This window comes from Protomyctophum bolini (assembly GCF_963924005.1).
Source record: "Protomyctophum bolini genome assembly, chromosome: 3".
Classification (NCBI taxonomy): domain Eukaryota; kingdom Metazoa; phylum Chordata; class Actinopteri; order Myctophiformes; family Myctophidae; genus Protomyctophum; species Protomyctophum bolini.
This window is the reverse complement of record NC_137864.1, coordinates 19827890-19849711: the sequence shown is the minus strand read 5'-3', so window position 1 is coordinate 19849711 and position 21822 is coordinate 19827890. Positions and strand designations below refer to the sequence as shown.

Here is a 21822-nt window from a genome sequence, read left to right as displayed (position 1 = left end):
TACATTTTTTATTTACTTTTAACAGGAGTCATTTCGATATTGCAGTACGGATACCTTAATTTAAGTAAAACATTTGAGTACTTTTTCCCACCACTTTAAAAATGTCTAAAAAACGGCTCATGATGTTCCTCCCGTCTCTGGTGCCCATAACAGAGAATGTTCCGGTGGAGCTGCGCCAGCCGCTGTACAAGGACCAGTATGCGCAGGAGCATCTGAAGCCCGCCATGGCCACGCTGCTCGTCTCCGCAGACTTCTACTGCCGCGTGCTGGCCTTAATGCTGACCCGCGGGGGGGTCTCCCAGCGCGGGGGGGCGCAGCAGGACTCCCCCAGCAACAACGCCTCCCTGCTGCAGCTGCTCACCAAGAAGGGCTTCACCCCCAAAGACCAGGATGTTGACGTCACAGAGGAAGACCTCTGTCATGTCCCCATCAGGACGGTGCGTGTCTGTGTGCGTGTTTGTGTCTGTGTGCGTGCGTGCGTGCGTTTCTGTGCATGTGTGTTTAAGCATGTAGCCGTGCTTTTTAGCCTTGCCAGCGGCTCGGGCTCTAAGGGCTTCAACACCTTATCCCTAAACTTCTTTGCCTTTATTTTTTACTATTTTGCTAAACATGAATAGTTAAAATGACCAGTCTACAAGCTCACAATGTGTCAATGTAGATTGGCTAGTTGAACTATTCAAAAATGTTTAGCAAAATAGTAAAAAAGGCAAAGAAGTTTAGGGATAAGGGGTTTAGCGGTGACGAAAATGGAGCCGTAAAGGTGCGTTCAGACTTGGATGGTTACAGCGGCGCGATTACATACAAAGTCTATGCAAAGACGAGAAGTTGCGCGAGCACCACGAACGGACGCGGCGCGACCTGTTGCAGCACATACGTGATGAACCGAGGCGAATATTTAAATTCAAGTCTGAACACACCGTAAGGGTGACAGTGCATGTCGCTTCGTCTGTCCGGATTCGTCCGTCAACCGAAACAAGATATCTTGAAGACTACTGGCTGAAGTGCCATGCAATTGTTAACCTTTTATGATGCAATTGTGGTGCCCCATAGAAATGCCATTAAATAGGGATCCGTAGCCTAATTCAGGTCAAACCGTCGGGGCCCTTGAAATAAAAATGGTTGAGGATCACTGTTAGAGCCATAAAAATCTTCTCTTATGGGGTTCCATGGCATATCTTTTCAAATGGGGGTCCGCGGGCTAATTAGTGTCAATTTGGGGGACCTTGACATGAAAAAGTTTGGGAGCCAGTGACCTAAGGTGTCGCTGTACTGCCTGCCTCTTCCTCCTCCATCATATATTGACTGAGAGTTTATTGTATTTCACCTCCTCCTATACCACCACTGGTGCAGAGGGCACACCTGGCCCTGATTGATGCCTTGATGTTGCTGACTGCCAAGGAGACGGTGGAACGGGTGAAGATGGCGGAGGAGGCGGAGCAGATGGGCGCCGGCGCCCCGTGGGAGAACGGCCTGCTTTTCTGGGTCAACAGGGTGAGAACCACGCTAAAACATAAAAACACTATACAACCACACTGAGAACCCACGCTAAAACACTGCAGTGTTTTAGCGTGGGTTATATATATATATATATATATACATAGGGTCGTGGTGTGGCTCAAAACTCATCTCAACAGATTAAAGAGGCTCCACAGTGAAATGGTGGTTGTCTATGTTTGTGCACACAGCTGAACCAGACGCTGAGAGAGAGCACGGAGGGCGAAGAGCCTCCCAAATCACAGACGTGTACAGACCTGCAGTCAGCTCAGGATTCGGTGAATGCACGCACGCACGCACGCACGCACGCACGCACGCACGCACGCAGAAACAAAATGTCTCACTACTACAGACTAGATGGAATTGTGTTTCACTGAAGCATCTTATCTAACATCTCTACCTGCTCTTCCTCTGTGTTCTGTGTTGTTCTTTCATTCCTTCATGCTTCTATGTGCCAGTGTGCCTCCACCCGCTGGTACTGGAAACTAGTCCCAGTAAGTGTAATTCTCTCTCTCTCTCTCCCTCTCTCTCTCTCTCTATCTCTCGACCTTTCTCTGTGTCTCTCTCTCTATGTGCCCGATTCACTATACAGTATACACCCATATTTTGGGTGTAAAGGAAATTTCCAAACTTCCCACGTTAGTAGTGATTCAGTATTCTTTTTTTGTCTGTAGATTTTGCGTAAGGCCGCTCTTAAGTCTGTTCGGATGCAGACTTACATGGGACCAAAGCTTGCTGTATGTCATTAGCATGCAGGGCCGCTTTTAGGGTAGATCGAATAGTGCTGCCGCACAGGGCCTCGCGCTAGGCAGCGTTTTTTATTTTATTTTTAGACTTTCCATCTCAGAGTCAGAGTTAAAATAGGCAGGGGCGGTTATTAGCGCTACGCACGGTGGCTAGAGACCCGAGAGTTCTCCCTGAAAAATATTGCATCACAGATCGCAGCCCGTTCCGTCGCAGTTGATTTTTCACCTATTTACGCTGCGGTCGGTTTGGGGCCAGGGGGGCCTCCGACGGCCGTGCGTCGCATCCTCCTTCCAACCGCCGTCACTTCTTCATCCTACCGTTAAGCGACGCCCGGCTGTCCAGTCGTGGGCCACCCTGTTGTCCCCCTGCTGGCTTGCACTGCAGAATCAGAGAATATCAAGCAAATGTGATACTTAATATTTATAACAAATAACAGCAACACAAGCAGCTGTTCATTTTACTTTTATAACCAGTAATTTGAGCTGCACTGCAGGGCAGACTGGTTGGGTGGTGGTTTTATATCAGTTATGATCAGGGCAACAGGTTTGTGTTCCATTGGTATTCGTTGTAGAGTAATACATAGACAAGTTAAATTGCTCATATAGATCATCAGACAGTGTCAGCCCCAGAGACCCCTCCTGTGACAGATTGCTTGACATGACTCATATGTCATGTTAACTATACCTTCCTTACAACAAATAAAATAACATAATGTGGAGGACCACAATCTCTGCATCACACTGTTAAGCTGCTAAATTAGGCAGTGCATGTCAATTTCTTACTCAGTGGAGATGAGAACCTGGCATAATATTTGTAGGAAAGTGAAGGCAAAAGTAAGTATTAATTCATTCATTAATTCAACACATTGTTCCCCCCGACATCTCGCACAGGGCCTTGCATTTCTCCCAGACGCCTCTGGTCATTAGAATGCTTTTATTCTAGAATCTAGACTTCTAGACTACTAACGTGGGAAGTATGGAAAATGTCCTTTACACCCAAAATATGGGTGTAAACAGCTTAGTGAATCAGGCCCATTCTGTGTGTGTGTCTCTCTCTCTCTCTCTCTCTCTCTCTCTCTCTCTCTCTCTGTCTCTCATTGTCTCTCTTTGTCTCTCTGTCTTCTGTGGCTGAAATCCCCCCCCCTCCCCAGAAATGCCTACATGTCTCTATGCCTGTCCCACTCTATAGAGCCGTGGCTTACGACAACAAGGTAGAGAACGTGGTTCTTCTCCACTCTTTACAAAGCAGAGATGTATACCGTGCCGACCAATCAGATGTGGCTTTACAAAGCAGAGATGTACCGTGCCGACCAATGAGATGTGGCTTTACAAAGTAGAGATGTACCGTGTCGACCAATGAGATGTGGCTTTACAAAGCAGAGATGTACCGTGCCGACCAATGAGATGTGGCTTTACAAAGTAGAGATGTACCGTGCCGACCAATGACATGTGGCTGGTTTTGTTTAGCGGGGCCGGCATGTCGGTAACACAGATGTAATCGTTTATATGGGACGGCCTGGGCCGTGGCTGGTACTGGTAGTCCAGTCTGGCAGTGTGCCGCGGGTTCGTCTCCAGATCCCTTACGGCAGGGACGTGCACACATAGACATCAAAGGGGGCTTCAGCCCCTGCCCTTTTACCCGTCTGTAAAACAACTGCCCTTTCCAGACCACGAATGCAGCATTTACTACACATGGTGAAAGAAATGCAAATGCCACTCCTCTCCATGCCATGCCAGGAGCATTCAGGAGAATAGCTTTGAACGCATTTTGCGTTCAACAATTTATTTTAGAAATAAAGGTCGTTACACCGCATCTCCAGAGTGCTGTGTTGCGCTCCGAAAATAGCTGATCTACAAGCTGGTAGATCTGCTATTTTCTTGTCCAAAAGTTCCCTCTATTTCAGCCTTACGGACTTTACTGCACGTCACCCCCCATCTCTCCCCCCATTTCTTGTCAGCCTACTTACTGTCTGTCCCCCTATAAAAAATATGTAAAATAAAGGCGAAAGTTTATATGGGACTCGGTTCCTTTACCATGATCGGCCATTATTGCAATCAGCCATCATCACAGTGTCTTCTTCTCCCTGTAACTGTCAGAGCTGACGGCTTCTTCCTATCCACTTTCTTTATGTCAGTCATGTGATGTCTCACGACTCTGACTCTGGTGTGGCAGTTCTTCCCGTGATGTCATTTACGCTTGTCTCCCTCTCTCTACCTCCCTCCATCCAGCATGCTATCGCTTTTTGTTTGAAGGAGTCGGGAAATAAGCCTCCTGTGGTAAAGTATAACACGCCCACTTTACTCTCCTCTACTCACCCTCCTCGTCTTGCATAGTAGTATACTGTAGCTGACTGACTGACTGGCTGGCTGACTGGCTGGCTGGCTGGCTGACTGACTGACTGACTGGCTGGCTGGCTGGCTGGCTGACTGACTGGCTGGCTGGCTGACTGACTGACTGACTGACTGACTGACTGGCTGGCTGACTGGCTGGCTGGCTGGCTGGCTGGCTGGCTGGCTGGCTGGCTGACTGACTGACTGACTGACTGACTGACTGACTGGCTGGCTGACTGACTGGCTGGCTATCTGACTAACTGGCTGACTGACTGACTAACTGACTGACTGACTGGCTGGCTGACTGACTGACTGGCTGGCTATCTGACTGACTGGCTGACTGACTGACTGACTGACTGACTGACTGACTGACTGACTGACTGGCTGGCTGGCTGATGGGCAGACAAACTGATAGCCACTCCAATCTCGTTGTTGGATGGTCCTGTATGACTAACCTAAATTCTAATTTATGTTCTAAAAAAACAACAACACTTAACTTCTGATCTTTCACTTAAAAGAACCTGTTATTTTCTACGACACGTCATATGAGGAAGTATACATTTGTTATTAAGCCATGCTGCGGGAGGCATCGTACAGCTGAACATTACTCTTATACTCTAATGATTTGATTATCATCCATACTGCGGTCCCTCCTGCAATAGGGTTTCCTAACACCATGCAGAATATCACCTTCCAGTTCATGCACACGTACGGACATGCAGCAGTCGTTTTCTGTCTAATCATGTATTTTGGCACTTTTGTTTCGTTGATCGTGAACGGGGAACACAACAACGGGTCAAAGTATTCTTGACCTGATAGAACTGGCTTGCTGTGTACGGGCCGGTCGGTGGCCACCTTTTCATTTGGCAACCTATTTTTGCTTGATAGTTTTGCTTCATGTGATTATTCAGCGGTCACCAAAAGTGCCTTTTAATGCCAGATTCTGCTGCATGGACACCGCGGGGCGATGTCCCTCATTTCTGTATGAAACACTTTGTCCACGTTTTTGTCTTTTCTGCAATGCCTTTCCTTCTTTATGTTTTTGTGTTTGTATGAACGTCACGTGTGTGTGTGCGTGTGCGACTGTGCGTGCGTGCGCGAGGCACCTTTAATCTTGTGCTTGTTTTCCGTGCATCTTATATTCACTCTGTTAACGTTATGGGATGTTGGATGGCTTCACAGTTTTTTTGTGTGGATCGTCCCATCATGTTAGTGTGTTTTTGCTCTGTAGCAAAGAGGACGATCCATCCTGTCTCATTTGATTTGTCATTTGCCGCCAGTCTGTCAACCACCTGCTTTTAGCTCAGTGTTCTGTTTTCATGAAAATGAAAAGAATCTTCATATTTTGTTTTGTCTGTTGCTCCCCCTCAGTGTCTCTGCTCTCTACTGTTCCTTCCTGCGCCCCGATACTAGTTTATATTTCTTCTTCCTCCCCCTGTTCTCTCACCCTCAGATCCGCTACAGGAAGGACAAAGTGCAGTCAAAGTTGACGCCAACTTTTCCTCTGGTTTCTGGGGTCAAGGATCTGTCGAATGGCTGCGCCATAGCGGCCGTATTCCACTACTACTGCCCCAGCTTGCTTCCTCTTGAGGGTACACGCACGCACACACACACACACACACGGCATAGATAAAGGTCCGGCTCTGGGGCGTCTGTATTTCAAGGGAAGGCAACATGGAGACTCGCTTTCCCGAGATTCCTTGCGAAGCATAGTGGAAGCTTGCCAAGCTTAAAGCCCAGGTTAAATTTATGAATGAATTGTGATGTAGGACGTGACGTAGAGGTACCACAAGAAAAGCATGAGGTACTATGATAGGAGCCAACCAATTACATCGACGCTCAAGGGTTAAAACGTCACTGAGCACTGAGGAGACAGGTCGATCCAAGGAACTGGGCTGCGCCATGACACTTTCATGGACACTTTCATGGGAGCCAAACTCACACCGGAAGTGCAATGAATACATGGCAATAAATGGAGCCGGCTGGACCAGCTCACAACAAACATTATTTTTGAACAATTGAGACCTTTTGTAAAGTAATCACTTCTGGAAAATAACAGAAGACATATCACAGGTTGTTTTCTAATAATTTACTTTTCGATGTGCACAGAGTGCACAGTATATAATTTTATCTGAGGATCTAAACATCAGCAGGTATCGTTTCTGGCTCCGAAGTATCGCAATATTTTGCTGCCAGACAGGAAACGGTGGGAAGTCTCGTGATACTTGCGTTCAGAAAGGTACTTTGTGCTCTTTAGATACCATACCTCTATATAAATTACACAGTGTACACATCGAATAACAACACAGCAGACAATAATGTGTTACATGTCTTCTGTTATTTTCCAGAAGTGATTACTTTACAAAAGGTCTCAATTGTTCATAAATAATGTTTGTTCATGAGCTGGTCACTGAGCTCTCATTGACTCCAGTGCATTCTGCCAAACTTCCGGGTAGTTTGGCTCCCATGAAAGTGTCATGGCGCAGCCCAGTCACGTGACCACTTCACTTCCTTCTCAGAGCTTCCTTGCCTAGAATAAGGATGTGGCTCAAATATGGAGGGCTGTCACTTCCGTGAAGTGGTCTCTTCTTCTGCGCTTTCCGTGCGTTCCACTGGCACTGGCCTCACGACCCCGCCTATAGTAACGGGAGGGAATGTGTTAATATCTCTGCCTCCCCAGATGTGTGCCTGAAGGATGTGTTAATATCTATGCCTGCCCAGATGTGTGCCTGAAGGATGTGTTAATATCTCTGCCTCCCCAGATGTGTGCCTCTCAGGTCTAAATGTGTTAATATCTCTGCCTCAGGCTCCCCAGATGTGTTAATATCTCTGCCTCCCCAGATGTGTTAATATCTCTGCCTCCCCAGATGTGTTAATATCTCTGCCTCCCCAGATGTGTGCCTGAAGGACACCATGTCGGTGGCTGACAGCCTGTACAACCTGCAGCTGATCAAGGAGTTCTGTGAGAACAGCCTGCAGAGCTGCTGCCACCTGGCTCTGGAGGACCTGCTCTATGCCCCGCCAGCTCTGCACGTAAGACCCGCCTTCTGCCACCTTAATAATAATAATAATAAATAATAAAACTTTATTTGTATAGCACCTTTCATGACATGAAATGCAGCTCAAAGTGCTTTACAGAACAATGGAGAATAAAAGAAAAGCAAGGCAACGACATTAAAAATCAGGAGGACATGAATAACAAAATAAAATAAAAGATCAATTAAAAACAATGTTGTAGAAGTGGGTCTTGATCTGAGCTTTAGAAATGTCTACAGAGGCTGCCTGACGAAGGTACAGTGGGAGCTTGTTCCATGCCGACGGCCCGTAGAAGCAAAAAGCTGCTTCCCCGTATTTTTTAGTTGCCATTTGTTTTGGCAAAGCGAGCAGGCCAGCAGTGGAAGACCTTAGGGGGCGGTTTGGGACATATTTAGGCAGGCAGTCATGTAGGTAGGAAGGTGCGAGACCATTGAGAGCTTTATAGACAAGTAAAATAATTTTAAAATCAATCCTAAAAACAACCGGAAGCCAGTGCAGTGATGCCAAAACTGGAGTAATATGTTCTCTCATCTTAGTTCTAGTTAAAACTCTGCAACATTTTGGACAAGTTGTAATCTGTCAGTTGTTTTCTTAGGCAGTCCTGAAAAAAGTGCATTGCAGTAATCAAGCCGAGAAAAAACAAAGGCGTGAATTAGCGTTTTTGCATTGTCCAAGGACAAATAGGCTCTGATTCGTGCAATATTTCTAAGGTGAAAAAAGGCAATCTTGGTAACATGATTAATGTGTGAATTAAAATTCAATTCAGAATCAATAATTACCCCCAGGTTCTTTACTGTACTGTTACTTTCTACAGTCAGGTTACCAAGTCTGCTTATTATTGATTCTTTCAACCAATCAGTCAGTCAATCAATCAAACAAACAATAAGGGCCTTTCTCTGCCCCACCCCTCTCTCACTGTTTATATATTGTTTAGTTTCCAAGATGGCCGCAGCACCAGGAGGGGGTGGGGCAGAGGTGAGCGGGCGTGGTCTACATATGCCCTTACTGGGCTGCATTCAAGACACTTGCTTTGTGTCTGACACCTGACTTGTGTCTGAACACGGCTTTGATGGATGTGTTCTGCCCCCCTCCCCCCATCAAACACAATGTTTGGTCAAACCATATGGACTTCCATTGGAAATGCATTGGAGCGGCCATGAACACAGACACAAGACAGATGTCTTGAATGTGTGAACGCATCCCAGTAAGGGCATACCCGCTCACCTCCGCCCCACCACCTGGTGCTGCGGCCATCTTGGAAACTAAACACAATATAAACAATTGGAGAAAGGCCCTTATTCCCAAGTCCAGCATGTAAAAATACAATACAATACAATACAACAAAGCCAATAATAAAATAAGAAATGGCAAGTGATGAAGTAAACATAAAACCCCCACATCACAGACATGCTGTTAATAAATTTGAAGTGATGAAAGGTAGACTAATTCTCAGAAGAGTGTTCTTCGAGGGCAAAAAGTCTGAACCAGCTATATGGACTGTGTGTGTGTGTGTGTGTGTGTGTGTGTGTGTGTGTGTGTGTGTGTGTGTGTGTGTGTGTGTGTGTGTGTGTGTGTGTGTGTGTGTGTGTGTGTGTGTGTGTGTGTGTGTGTGTGTGTGTGTGTGTGTGTGTGTGTGTGTGTGTGTGTGTGTGTGTGTGTGTGTGTGTGTGAGCGCTCCAGTAAGATGTTACTACTGCTAACAGTTCATTAACCCACTACATGGACGCTTCAAGGCCAAAGCTCAATAATACAATTAACATTTAGCAATTGAAGCATTTATCCAGCTCACATCCAGTTTATCCAGAGCTATTTGCAAGTGTGAAATGTAAATGAGCAGAGTAATGAGCTCTAGTCAATAAATGCAAAAATGGTCACATAAATAGAGAAACAAAGTAGTGCCTCAAAGAAACTAACATCTAAAACACATTCTATGAAGAGTTGATTTAAGTCCATGCTTATTATTCATCATTTATAAATTATGGATAAGGGGTCTGGACAGCTTCTGGGGGAGGAGTCGGCATAAATTATGGATTTAATCCAAAAATGTCAACGGGTGCAGCATCCGAAAAAAGACTGAGAAAGGAGAGAGAAGAACAACGTTATTTATTGAAGACAAAGAAATACAACGTTTTCGGCCTAACCGGCCTTCGGTCAGGTATATGAACATGAAATTAGCATCACAAATAAATACCTGCACAGTTGTAACATTGAAACTGTTCTTTTCCTCAGGTGAATATCATGAGCTTCGTAGCTGAGCTGTTGGAGTGGTTTGAGGTTCAGAAGCCTGACTTTGTCCAGCCCATACTGCCAGTCGACCTCACAGGTCTCTTGCTTCCATTGCATTCAAAGTTTTGGCACCAATACAACAGTATTATCTTATGTTAATGAGTGACATATAATACCTTCACCTTGACGACCTGACCTATGATTTTGTCTGTTTCAGATGCTACAGGGCTGCTGGACTGCACGAGTCCTATCAGTGGGAATAGCAACAGGTAGGTCTACCATATCGCCACCACCATCTTATCTAACTGTAAATGCACAGTACGTACGTTTGTAATCCACGTAACTCGAGAACCGTTCAACAAAAGGCCTCTGCCCCCAGCTCTGGACCTTATCACCCCGATATCTCCATATATGGAGCTGGTCTTAGTTTCTCTGAACATTCTTACCGGGTGCGCGGTCGAGGAAAGTTAACTTTTACAAGAAATTATCCCAGGAGATACCAGCACTCACGGACATGTCATTTGGTTTAAGGCACTTTTTATTATTTTATAATTCGCACAGTATGCTGCAGAGCAGACAGCACAACGTACGCGTTTTGGCGTATAGCCTTCGTCAGTGTTATACTATGCTGTCAACAACAATAGTGTCACATTGTATAGTGTCCGTAGGGTGCAACACCTTCCTCTGTCCGTGTTGATGCAAATAACATAAGCCAACAAGAACCCAAAAGTGCAGTCATAGTAGACAAATTCACAATATTATATATATCACTTTGAAAATCAATAATGCACTGTGACTCAGTGCTCTACAGCACCGGTCTAGTGACTCTGTGCTCTATAGCCGGGCACCTGTCTAGTGACTCTGTGCTCTACAGCACCGGTCTAGTGACTCTGTGCTCTATAGCCGGGCACCTGTCTAGTGACTCTGTGCTCTACAGCACCGGTCTAGTGACTCTGTGCTCTACAGCACCGGTCTAGTGACTCTGTGCTCTACAGCACCTGTCTAGTGACTCTGTGCTCTACAGCACCTGTCTAGTGACTCTGTGCTCTACAGCACCGGTCTAGTGACTCTGTGCTCTACAGCACCAGTCTAGTGACTCTGTGCTCTACAGCACCGGTCTAGTGACTCTGTGCTCTACAGCACCGGTCTAGTGACTCTGTGCTCTACAGCACCGGTCTAGTGACTCTGTGCTCTACAGCACCGGTCTAGTGACTCTGTGCTCTACAGCACCGGTCTAGTGACTCTGTGCTCTACAGCACCGGTCTAGTGACTCTGTGCTCTACAGCACCAGTCTAATGACTCTGTGCTCTACAGCACCGGTCTAGTGACTCTGTGCTCTACAGCACCGGTCTAGTGACTCTGTGCTCTACAGCACCGGTCTAGTGACTCTGTGCTCTACAGCACCGGTCTAGTGACTCTGTGCTCTACAGCACCAGTCTAATGACTCGGTGCAGTACAGCTGGGCACCATAATGACACATTTCAGTAACTTAGCAGCAAATGTGTTGCAGGTGACCGTGGTATAACTGTGTTGTCCTTCTACAGCGGTTCGCCTGCCTTCATCTTCAAACAGCCCTTCGTGCCCATCTCCTCCCCAGTGTCCCCTGGTAAGAAAGGAGTTTGGGATCTTGGGGACACTCGGTTCACACGGGTGTGATTTTTATTTTTAGGGGCGCTAGCCCCTCCTATATACGCATGTTTTGTGTGTCTGTGTGAGTGTGTTACCCCATGTGTACCCCATCGCAATGATTTGATTGGCTGAGCAATATCTGTACCCCATAGCGAGGATTTTCACTCATTCATTCAAACCTTTATTTATTCTCGAGAGACATTGAGGTTTCCCTCATTTGCAGTGTCGTCGAGATACAGTACAACATAATACAACATTTTCAAAGCAATAAACAAAGACAACAAAACAGAACAGCAACATTTCCTCATTGTGTGACCTGTATGTTTAAAAACAGTTGCAGACACGTGGGGGTAAGATTTAAACGGACCATATGTAATGGGAGAGCAGATCTTTAATCTAAGCTGTAGGTCATTCGACGTGGTTGGGGCACTAAAACAAAAGGCTGTTTTCCCCAGTTCTGTGTTTACATTTGATACCTTTAGTGTAAGCCAGTGACAGGAGCGTGTCCTATATGTTACATGATTCCAATCCAGCAGAGCTTTAATATAATATATATATTTGATTGGCTGAGTACGGTAAATATGATGTATGATGATAAGAGCTCACTTCACACGAGTGTGATTTTTTATTTGTAATTTCAGAGAGCAAAATATGGACCAAGAAGCAAATCAGGTAGCCACACTTTTGAGTTTGACACAGTTTATGTTTTGGGGGGTTATTTCTTTTATATTATAGCTTGAAAATGGTGGACCATAGCTAAGTGTAAATGCTTTATCATCAATCTGTATTTAAGCATTATGTTATACTTTAGCTGTTGAAAAATAGCAGATCTACAAGCTCATAGCGCGGCACCGAGTGCCACGCTATGAGTTTATAGGTCTGCTATTTTTGAAAATTCGTGAAAATGTGACCCAAATGTTTGAATATATATTCTTTCAGAGTGAACGTTTCTAACTCAAATCTTTGCTTCTGGAGGAACATATTTTCAGATGGGGGGTTGGCGGCCAATTACTTATAGTTTTTGGGGTCCTTGACATGAAAAACTCTGAGAACTGTCAGGATTTCGAAGACATTTATAGAATCTGTTCTCAGGTCTAAATGGGTTAACAAACACCTCTGTCTCTTTGTACTTGTTCCCCATTGGTCCGGTCAACCTCCCTGCAGCCGTCCTCTCTCGTCCGTGACCTTCAGCATTCCGTTTGGCCTAGACAGCGACGTGGACGTGGTCATGGGCAACCCCATAACCCTTCGCTCGGCCAGCACCGACAGCCTGACCGCCATGGTGGCGTCGCCCGCGAGGTCGTCGGGGCTGACCTGCATCCCCTACTGCCCGCCGGAGGACGTCGGCCACCTGCTGGTCTGCGCCTCGGCCCCTTCGTGGGGAGGAGGAGGAGCGCACACGCCTCCTCCCCTGGGAGAGCTCCCCACCATCGAGGAGGGTCCGCAGGTCATCCACACGTCCGGGAAGAAGGGCAGGAGGGACAGCGGAGTAGGAGGAGGAAAGGGAAAGCCAGACGTGAGCGTGGAAATATGGGGACGAGGAGGAGGAGGGCTGGTGGGGGGGGGGAGGGTCCCGGAGCCCAGGCTGCGGCCGGAGGGAGCCCCCGCGGGGTTCTTCCTCCACTCCCCCGAAGAGAACTCGGCCCAGCTAAGTAGCTCCGCCCCCGGTCGCTCCGGAATGTTCTACCGACCCGTGGGCGGAGGAGAGGTGGGGAGCGGGGGCGCCGCGGGAAGGCAAGGGGAGAGGGGTGGTGGGGGGAGGAGGGGGGGCGAGAGGCCCGGCCGCCGAGCCTCCGATATGTCGCGTGACGACGACTCGGTGCTGCGGGACGGCAGCATAGACTCCTCGGAGGCGTCGGACGACCTCCCCAGGAACGCCCCGGGCAACGTTCGGCCCGGCAACGGCCACAGCAACGGCGGCAACAACAACAGCAACCAGCGCATGACCAGCTTTGCAGAGCGGCGCGACAACAGACGGAGACAGCCGGCCGCTCCGGGGGAGGAGTCGGTCTCCACCCCGACCACACCGGGGACCCCTCACACGCCCTCCACCCCGGCAGGAGGTGGAGGGCCATCTGGCCATCAGGACAGCCTGGGGAGCCACAGAGGGCCCGAGCCGGGCTCCGAGGCCTGGGAGCTGGGGGCCCGTCTGGAGGAGAAACGTAGGAGCATCGAGGCCCAGAAGAGACGGATCGAGGCCATCTTTGCCAAGCACAGGCAGAGGCTGGGGAAGACGGCCTTCGATCAACTGAAGAGAGAGCAGGGAGAGGGGGGCGGAGGAGGAGGGGAGGCAGCGGAGGAGGAGGTGGACAGCCTCAGCCTGGAGGACCGCCTCGCTCACATGGAGGAGCACCTGAAGAAGGAGGAGGAGAAGGAGACCGAAGGGAAAGAGAAAGGAAAGGAGAGACCTGCTGAGGGAAATGCCCAAGCTCCGCCTCGCCTGGAGAAGCAAGTCACGTTCTCTGTGGAAACGAGGAAAGACAACGCGAAGGAGAAGGGAGGAGAGAAAGAGAAGGGATCGGAGAAAGTCGGGGAGGCCGCCATAGCAGACTACAACGAAGTGGTGCACAAACTGACCGACGCTCTGCAGTCACTGCAGAAGGACATGCAGAAACTGACGGAACAGCAGCAGCAGCTCATGGGCAAACCGAGAACCACGGACAAAAACAACTCAATGTCGGCCCCTAAGAACAACCTCAGGACACCGCCGAGAACCCCGACTAAAACGCCACCTCGCACCCCGACTAAGACTCATCCTAGGGTGGCCAGTAAGGCGTGGCTCATCACCGCCGGCGGTCACAGCCCTTCCTCCGTCGCCTCGCCCTCTCGCCGCTCTCAACTACACTCCTCGGCTTCCCCCAACAACGCCCCCATGTCGTCCTCCTGCCCCGCCCCCCGCACTAAGATCCACTCGTCCTCCGCCACCCCTCGCAGCCCAAAGCAGCAGCACCACCACCCGCGCCCGCCGCGTCCCTCGGAGCTGAAGTTCCCCCCGCTCGCCCGCGTCCTGACGCCCCCGCAGAACGTGGACACCCTCCCGCACCTGCGCCGCGTGTCCCCGAGCAAGTGTCAGGTTCAGACCTCCTCGTCCTTCCGCATCGGAGGACTCCGCACCCCACAGGAGCCTCCCTGTCCCCCCCAGGCCGCCGCCACACAGCAGCCCGAGGAGAGCGCCTCGGAAACGGCCAGCTCCAGCGAGACGCCCACTCAGTTCAGCTTGGAGCTGGAGGAGGGGGAGGCGGCGGGAGCCGCAGCTCTTCCCCCGGTCAGGAGAGAGCGCTCCGGGGCAGCAGGCGGAAGCATCGCCAGCAGCATCGCCGGCAGCATCGCCGGCAGCATCGGCGGAGGAAGCAGCTCCGGCGCGCCGTCCGAGTGTTCATTCGAGAGCGAGACTCTTTCGATCTCTGCCGCGTACAGTGCGGGCGTGGATGCGGTAGGAGGGAGAGGACAGAGAGTAGCGGCGGGGAAGCGATGCAGCGTCATAGAGGTGTCGCTGTCATCCCTGGGAGAGCCGGAGGGCGGCAGCGACGAGCCGACGGACGAGGGGCAGGAGTTTTCATCGGATTCTATGAGCGACCACGCAGAATCCACCACGGAATCCACCGCGGAATCCACCACTGCGGAACCAAGCGGTGAACGGTTGGTTGTGGAACCTGCGGGTTCCACAGAAGATCAAGAGGACACACCAACGCACCAGACAGAAGTGGAAGGACAACAGACAAGACAGATGGATGCTCTGGAACAGAGTGCGACGCGAGGAGGAATAGGTCTTTTCTTTAGGGTGAGTGTGCGCATTCGATGAGGAAACAGCTTCGTTGTGCATTTATGCAGCTTGTTGTGACAGTAATTCAAACATAATTACCCCACCGCGGAAGTCGTGACTTTCAAATCCATCGTGTTTGGGCCGGGGAAAGGTGAAAATTGGCACTGCATGTGATCCTACGGGCTGGGGCGGCACCTGTCAGAGGGGAGTGCTGGGCGGGAGGAGTAGGACAAAGGCTCTACGTCCTCCGTCCTCCCGGTGGGGCCAACACACTGGCAGGTGAGTCAGTATAGGATACAACAGTACGTCCTCCCGGTGGGGGCTCCTCACTGGCAGGTGAGCCAGTAGGATACAACAGCAGTGACAACATGTGTGTGGGGAGAAAGATGTGGTAGAAATGTTAAACAAAAAATGTATACTAAAATAAGGACACCTTATTGTCAACCTTTTTCAAAGGGATATGTGTGATTATGACACAGTGTTTTGTGTGCAGGGGGAGGTGCACAGTGAGGATGAGATGGCCCAGCGTAGAGCGCTGCTGTTGGTGAGACAGCAGAGGAGAGCCGAGGAGATGAAGAGTAGGAGACAGTGCTACGATCAGGAGAGGGAAAACAGGTAACGACGCGCACACACACACACACACACACACACACACACACACACACACACACACACACACACACACACACACACACACACTCACATGCACATCAGATATAAGGGCTTGAATCTGACATACTCATACTCTTTGTATTTCTGTTAATTTAAAGGTCAACTTTAGGTTTTTTTTCAACAAAGGCTCATCTTAGGTTTTACATGATTTCCAGACCGGCCTCCTCCTCAGAGGGCGGGGAGAAGAGGGTACGGGGAGGGTCTCCGTGCCCCCCTACCCCTCCTGCTGGCACCTCCCCCACCCACCCGGCCACCCCGGTGCGCTGGGGTGAGTTCACGCGGCAGGAGCACGCTCACCGCCACCAGCTCCGCATCATGTCCGACCTGGACAAGGTGCTGCGGCAAAAAGCAGCCTCTCCTCCCCCCAGGCGGGGGGCCGCCGTGAAGAAGGCTCGCTCGAGGCCCCGCAGCATGACCAGAGAGCTGGGAACCACCCAGCTGTCTCGGAGCCCGGCCAAGGGGACACCCGGTAAGTTAGTTATAGGGTTTCAGGAACCACCCAGCTGTCTCGGAGCCCGGCCAAGGGGACACCCGGTAAGTTTGTTAGGGTTTCAGGAACCACCCAGCTGTCTCGGAGCCCGGCCAAGGGGACACCCGGTAAGTTTGTTAGGGTTTCAGGAACCACCCAGCTGTCTCGGAGCCCGGCCAAGGGGACACCCGGTAAGTTAGTTAGGCTTTAGCTGTCTCGGAGCCCGGCCAAGGGGACACCCGGTAAGACACGCCGCTAAAACATCTCGCCCCTCGATTCTTTCCGCCGACCGCTCGGTGCCGTGGTTGAGGTATTCTTTATTTTGTTTTACTGAGAATAAGGTTAGAAAAAGGTTTAGGGTTAGGCATAGTTTTACTGAGGTTAAGTTTAGGTATAGGGTTAGGTTAGGCATAGTGTTACTGAGGTTAAGGTTAGGTTTAACCGTTTAAGCATAATTTACTTAGGTTACTTAGGCGCAGTTCCGCCGGCTGTACGCCCTGGGCGAGTTGGTAATGGGACGAGTTGTTTGGTAGTCTTATTTAGTACAGTGGTTCCCAAACTTTTTCATGTCAAGGACCACAAAAATGACACTTAATTGGCCCGCGGACCCCCATATAAGAGAATATGTTTACGGCTCTCTAGCAGTGATTCTCAACCCGTTTCATTTCAAGGACCCCCAGTTTGACATGCATTAGTCTACGGTGCCCCCATTGAATTAGCCTGGTGCAGCCACACTTCACCCGCCCCTATTGCATATGCATATGCCCGGAGGCGGATTACGTAGCCCAGCGCAGTGGTCTAATTTATATTGTAAAATCAATGTTAATTTAACTCTGAGAGTGTACAACATTTTTATCACTCTCAGAGTTACAGACCCATAAGTGTCCATTTGGTTCCAACCTATCATTTTAGCTGGGGACCCCCTAGAACTCCCTCAAGGACCCCACTTTGGGAACCACTGATTTAGTAGACCACCGTTTCCCCAAACACTGGGTTAGGGTTAGGATTAAACACTGGGTCGGGACCCATTTCAGGCCATTTGTGGGTCACGGGCCATTTTTTATGGCTCGTGTCCCAAGTCCCATTTGACCCCCATGTGCTTGTAGATCTGCTATTTTCACTTAAGTGTGGGTATTTTCACAAAGTTTTGGGTTTGGGGCTAAAACGTTTGGAACCACTGATTAGACAATGGACCTATTCATACTCTACTGTAGATATGTGTGTTTAATATCAAAAGATTACACTCCCTTTAATGTCCCCCCCCCTCTCTCTCTCTCTCTCTCTCTCTCTCTCTCTCTGTGTCTCTCTCCAGTCTCTAAGTTGACTAAGGTGTACTCTCACTCTTCTCTCAACCTGGCAGCCACGTCTGATGAGCCCGACAACAATACCAGTGACCCCGTTAAACCTCCCAGGTAGACACCATGTACTGTACAACACTTTAATGAACCTCCCAGGTAGACATCATGTACTGTACTGTACTGTACTGTACTGTACTGTACTGTACTGTACTGTACTGTACTGTACTGTACTGTACAGTACTGTACTGTACTGTACTGTACTGTACTGTACTGTACTGTACTGTACTGTACTGTACAGTACTGTACTGTACTGTACTGTACTGTACTGTACAGTACTGTACAGTACTGTACTGTACTGTACTGTACTGTACTGTACTGTACAGTACAGTACTGTACTGTACTGTACTGTACTGTACTGTACTGTACTGTACTGTACTGTACTGTACTGTACTGTACTGTACACTTGTCCTTCTCTCAACTCTGCGGGATTCTCATCATTCTGTTTTGTCTGTAAAGCCTCATTCACACCAAACCTTTTTATTTAATTGTAATCTATGCAAACCAGCATTTTTTATTTTATTATTAGAATCTAGAATCTCGATAGGGAGCCTTCGGCTTTTTAAAGCAGCTTGTAGCCAATCAGAGCACAGCGTGGTCTGAACTGGGCTTGTCTCATAGTCTCCTATTGTCACTTAGTTTGTTTCCGTCCTGTCATTTGCAATCTATTGTCTAATTACATTTATTCACTATTTGCTTGACTTATAATTTTGTGAGTTGAGCTAGAGCACAATTTTACAACGGCTAATATTTGTATAGACCTGTCTGATGCTTTCCCTCTTTCTCAACAGCCGCCCTGATTCGCCCGCGCGATGTATGTCACCAAGCCAGCTGACCAATCGGAATGGAGACAAGGACTGGGAGACTGGGTCCAATGGCACCTCACCTGCTCCTGAGTACACTGGTATAGACCAATTATTTGTTTACAAACATTGGGACTGGGCGCACGGGTGACTGTTTCATGTAATTAATTCCCAACAGATCTCCAAACCTGTTGTTTTGGGGAGCGCTGGTTTCAGTCCATTCAACCTCCTCTTGTGTGTTGGCTAGTGAGATGCACCCTAGGAGACATTTATACCTCAAAGCCCAACAGTGTTGCGCACAGAGAACAGCTGATATACAAGCTCGCATCGCGGATGCAACTATTGTGAGTGTAGAGGTCTGCGTGCGCGACACCATCGCGGGACGAAGCATACATTAAACTTGATGGGCTGCAGGTGCGTGTGTAGCCGTGCACAAACAGGCTCTGCTGCCGTGATCATGAGCGCACCTCCCGTTCTTATGACAGCTACTGGAGGTGTGGTTTTGTTCACATTCACACACAACAGAAACCAATGGATTATATATTTCAAGAGTGAGACAATACAATAAAACTAAAAGTCCTAATCATTCTTCCTCCACACTGGGAGAAAAACAGCATCTGAAAGTTTGATGGGGCATTTTTTTTACACGTGAATGCAGTTAGAACTTTTCCATTGCATGTTATGAGAGGAAGGGTTCTTCTGCTGCCGGTATGCTCTCGCATGCTGGTGCTTATCAGTGTGACGTCGTCTGTTAAGGTGTCTATAGGACATGTAATCTGTCAGTTACTGTGTACTAGTTCGCTTCTGTATGCATAAATAATGTGTTATGTGCCATAATGTATTTGTGTGCGTGCAATGTGCATTTCTAATTGCAGGACCAAAGCTGTTCAAAGAGCCAAGCTTCAAGTCCAACAAATTCATCATTCACAATGCTCTGTCACGCAGCTGTCTGGCTGGCAAAGTCAACGAGGCACAGAAAAACAAGATAGTTGAGGTATAGATATACAGTTCTGCGTAGCCGTCCTGTATTCTACCAGCTATACTTGATCATCTTGTGTATTATGTTCACGACAACCATGAAATTGTTTATTTTAGGGATGTCCCGATCACGTTTATTTGCTCCCGATCCGATTCTGATTGTTTGATTTTGAGTATCTGCAGATACCGATGTTTCCCGATCCAATATTTATATTTTTATAGAACACTTATGCCATATCACAATAGTAAAATATCCAAAATCACAGACAATATCCCGTCTAACGTCATGATATGGATATAATACTGATACCATGCAGGGGTGTCCCGATCGCGTTTTTTTGCTCCCGATCCGATTCTGATTATTTGAAAATAATCGGCCATCGATTTCCAATCGCGTGATCGGATCGGGACAACCCTAGTTTATTTAACACACACACACACACACACACACACACACACACACACACACACACAGTAGAAAACTTAAAAAACTTTTATAAAAATATATTTTTTTTTAAGGACGTAATTTATTCGAATTGTTTTTATTGAGCATTGAGCTATAGTAGTTAGTTACACTTAATCATGACCACTAGTCTACGACACAAACAAATTTGCTGCCAAAAAAACAAACTGTTATCAAACCTAGTATTTCCTGTTCCATTCCTATCCCTCAAGGAGATGGAGAAGAGCCCCGCCAACCACTTCCTCATCCTGTTCCGCGACGCCAGCTGCCAGTTCCGCGGCGTCTACACGTCGAACCCCGACACGGAGGAGCTGGTGCGGCTGACGGGCGTGGGTCCGCGGACCATCGGCCCCTCCCAGGTGGAGTGCATGTTCAAGTACAGCTCGGACAGGAAGCAGTTCAGCGCCATCCCGTCCAAGACCTTGGGCATGAGCGTGGACGCTTTCACCATCCCGGGTCACCTGTGGTACGGAGGAGCAGGAGGAGGAGCAGGAGGAGGAGGAGTAACCAGGAGAGCGAGCATTACTAAGAAGGCTGGCACGTCCAAATGAGCACATGACATTAACAACAAAAACCAAACCCAAATTGACACTAATTAGCCCGTGGACCCCCCCCCCCCCATTTGAAAAGATAATGCCAAGGACCCCCATGAGAGAATATCTTTACGGCTCTATAGCAGTGATTCTCAACCCGTTTAATTTCAAGGACCCTCAGTTTGACACGCATTAGTCTACGGACCCCCATTTAATGGCATTTCTATCTCTGGGACCCCCAATTTATATTGTAAAATCAATGTTAATTTAAATCTGAGAGTGTACAAATGGGTCCATTTGGTTCCATTTGTACACTCTCAGAGTTACAGACCCATAAGAGACCACTTGGTTCCAAACTATCATTTTAGCTGGGGACCCCCTGGAACTCTCTCAAGGACCCCTGGGGGTCCCCGGAAACCACTTTGGGAACCACTGCAATAGAGATACATAGAAATGTATCTGTACATGCTTCGAGCGATTTACACACACACACACACACACACACACACACACACACACACACCCACACACACACACACAAAGATGTATGCCAATTCAGTCATACACACGAGTGTGTGCGCACACACGCAAGCACATGTGCACACACACAACATATACACACACACATCCTTACCTCCTCTCTTTGCTCTTGAATTTGATTTAAAATACTTAAAATAGGATTTTAATATCGTTCTGTGCATGAAAAAGTTCCAACAGCACCTTCCTCCTTAACGAAGAGCTCATTCACATCAGTGTTGTTTTTGTCGAATAAAACTAAGACGAAAAATGTTCGTCGACTACCTTTTACGATGACTAAAACTAAGACTAAATGTATTGACAATTCATCAACAGATAAAAACTAGAGGAAGGGATGTTAGGAAGGGACTAGTGGACAAGAGATCCAGTAAGTCATTTTACACTTTACACAGTCATTACAACGGCATCAAGGCCCACCAAAATACATTGTAGACGACTAAATCAACTGTAGATTTAGTCTACTAAAATCTCATGATATTTAGTTGACTAAAACTAGACTAACACTAAAACATTCCAGGTGACTAAAATGTGACTAAAACTAAATGTAAACTATTCAAGAGACTATGACTAAAACTAAAATAGAAATTTGCTGCCAACAACAACACTGATTCACATCCCTTATAAAGACAAAAATGTTGTTTCACATGTTTCATAATAATATGAATAGAAAGAAAAACAAAACAGCCAAAAATGATTGCTTGGACCTTCATAAATGGGATGAAAGATATGTGTGAGAATGCATTTCGGGGTCAGAAATATAATTTAAAATACATTTATTGTCATTACA

At 48.0% G+C, this 21822-nt stretch overlaps 1 protein-coding gene across 1 annotated transcript in view; it reads left to right on the top strand.

Annotated features, from left to right (window-relative positions):
* LOC308312340 (calmodulin-regulated spectrin-associated protein 3-like) overlaps positions 1-20936 on the top strand; it is a gene marked incomplete at its 5' end in the record, with an annotated part of 26560 nt that extends 5624 nt beyond the window's left edge. Inside the window, 18 exons of the mRNA XM_080758942.1 lie at positions 154-437; positions 1351-1491; positions 1686-1772; positions 1953-1988; positions 4470-4517; positions 6025-6163; positions 7465-7604; positions 9837-9930; positions 10051-10102; positions 11378-11439; positions 12104-12134; positions 12627-15243; positions 15719-15840; positions 16053-16366; positions 17679-17778; positions 18513-18625; positions 19400-19518; positions 20178-20936. Coding sequence (XP_080615068.1) covers positions 154-437; positions 1351-1491; positions 1686-1772; positions 1953-1988; positions 4470-4517; positions 6025-6163; positions 7465-7604; positions 9837-9930; positions 10051-10102; positions 11378-11439; positions 12104-12134; positions 12627-15243; positions 15719-15840; positions 16053-16366; positions 17679-17778; positions 18513-18625; positions 19400-19518; positions 20178-20516 — 4838 coding nt within the window. The 3' untranslated portion in view covers positions 20517-20936. The remainder of the gene's footprint in view (positions 1-153; positions 438-1350; positions 1492-1685; positions 1773-1952; positions 1989-4469; positions 4518-6024; positions 6164-7464; positions 7605-9836; positions 9931-10050; positions 10103-11377; positions 11440-12103; positions 12135-12626; positions 15244-15718; positions 15841-16052; positions 16367-17678; positions 17779-18512; positions 18626-19399; positions 19519-20177) is intronic.
* Between the last annotated feature and the right edge of the window lie 886 nt (positions 20937-21822).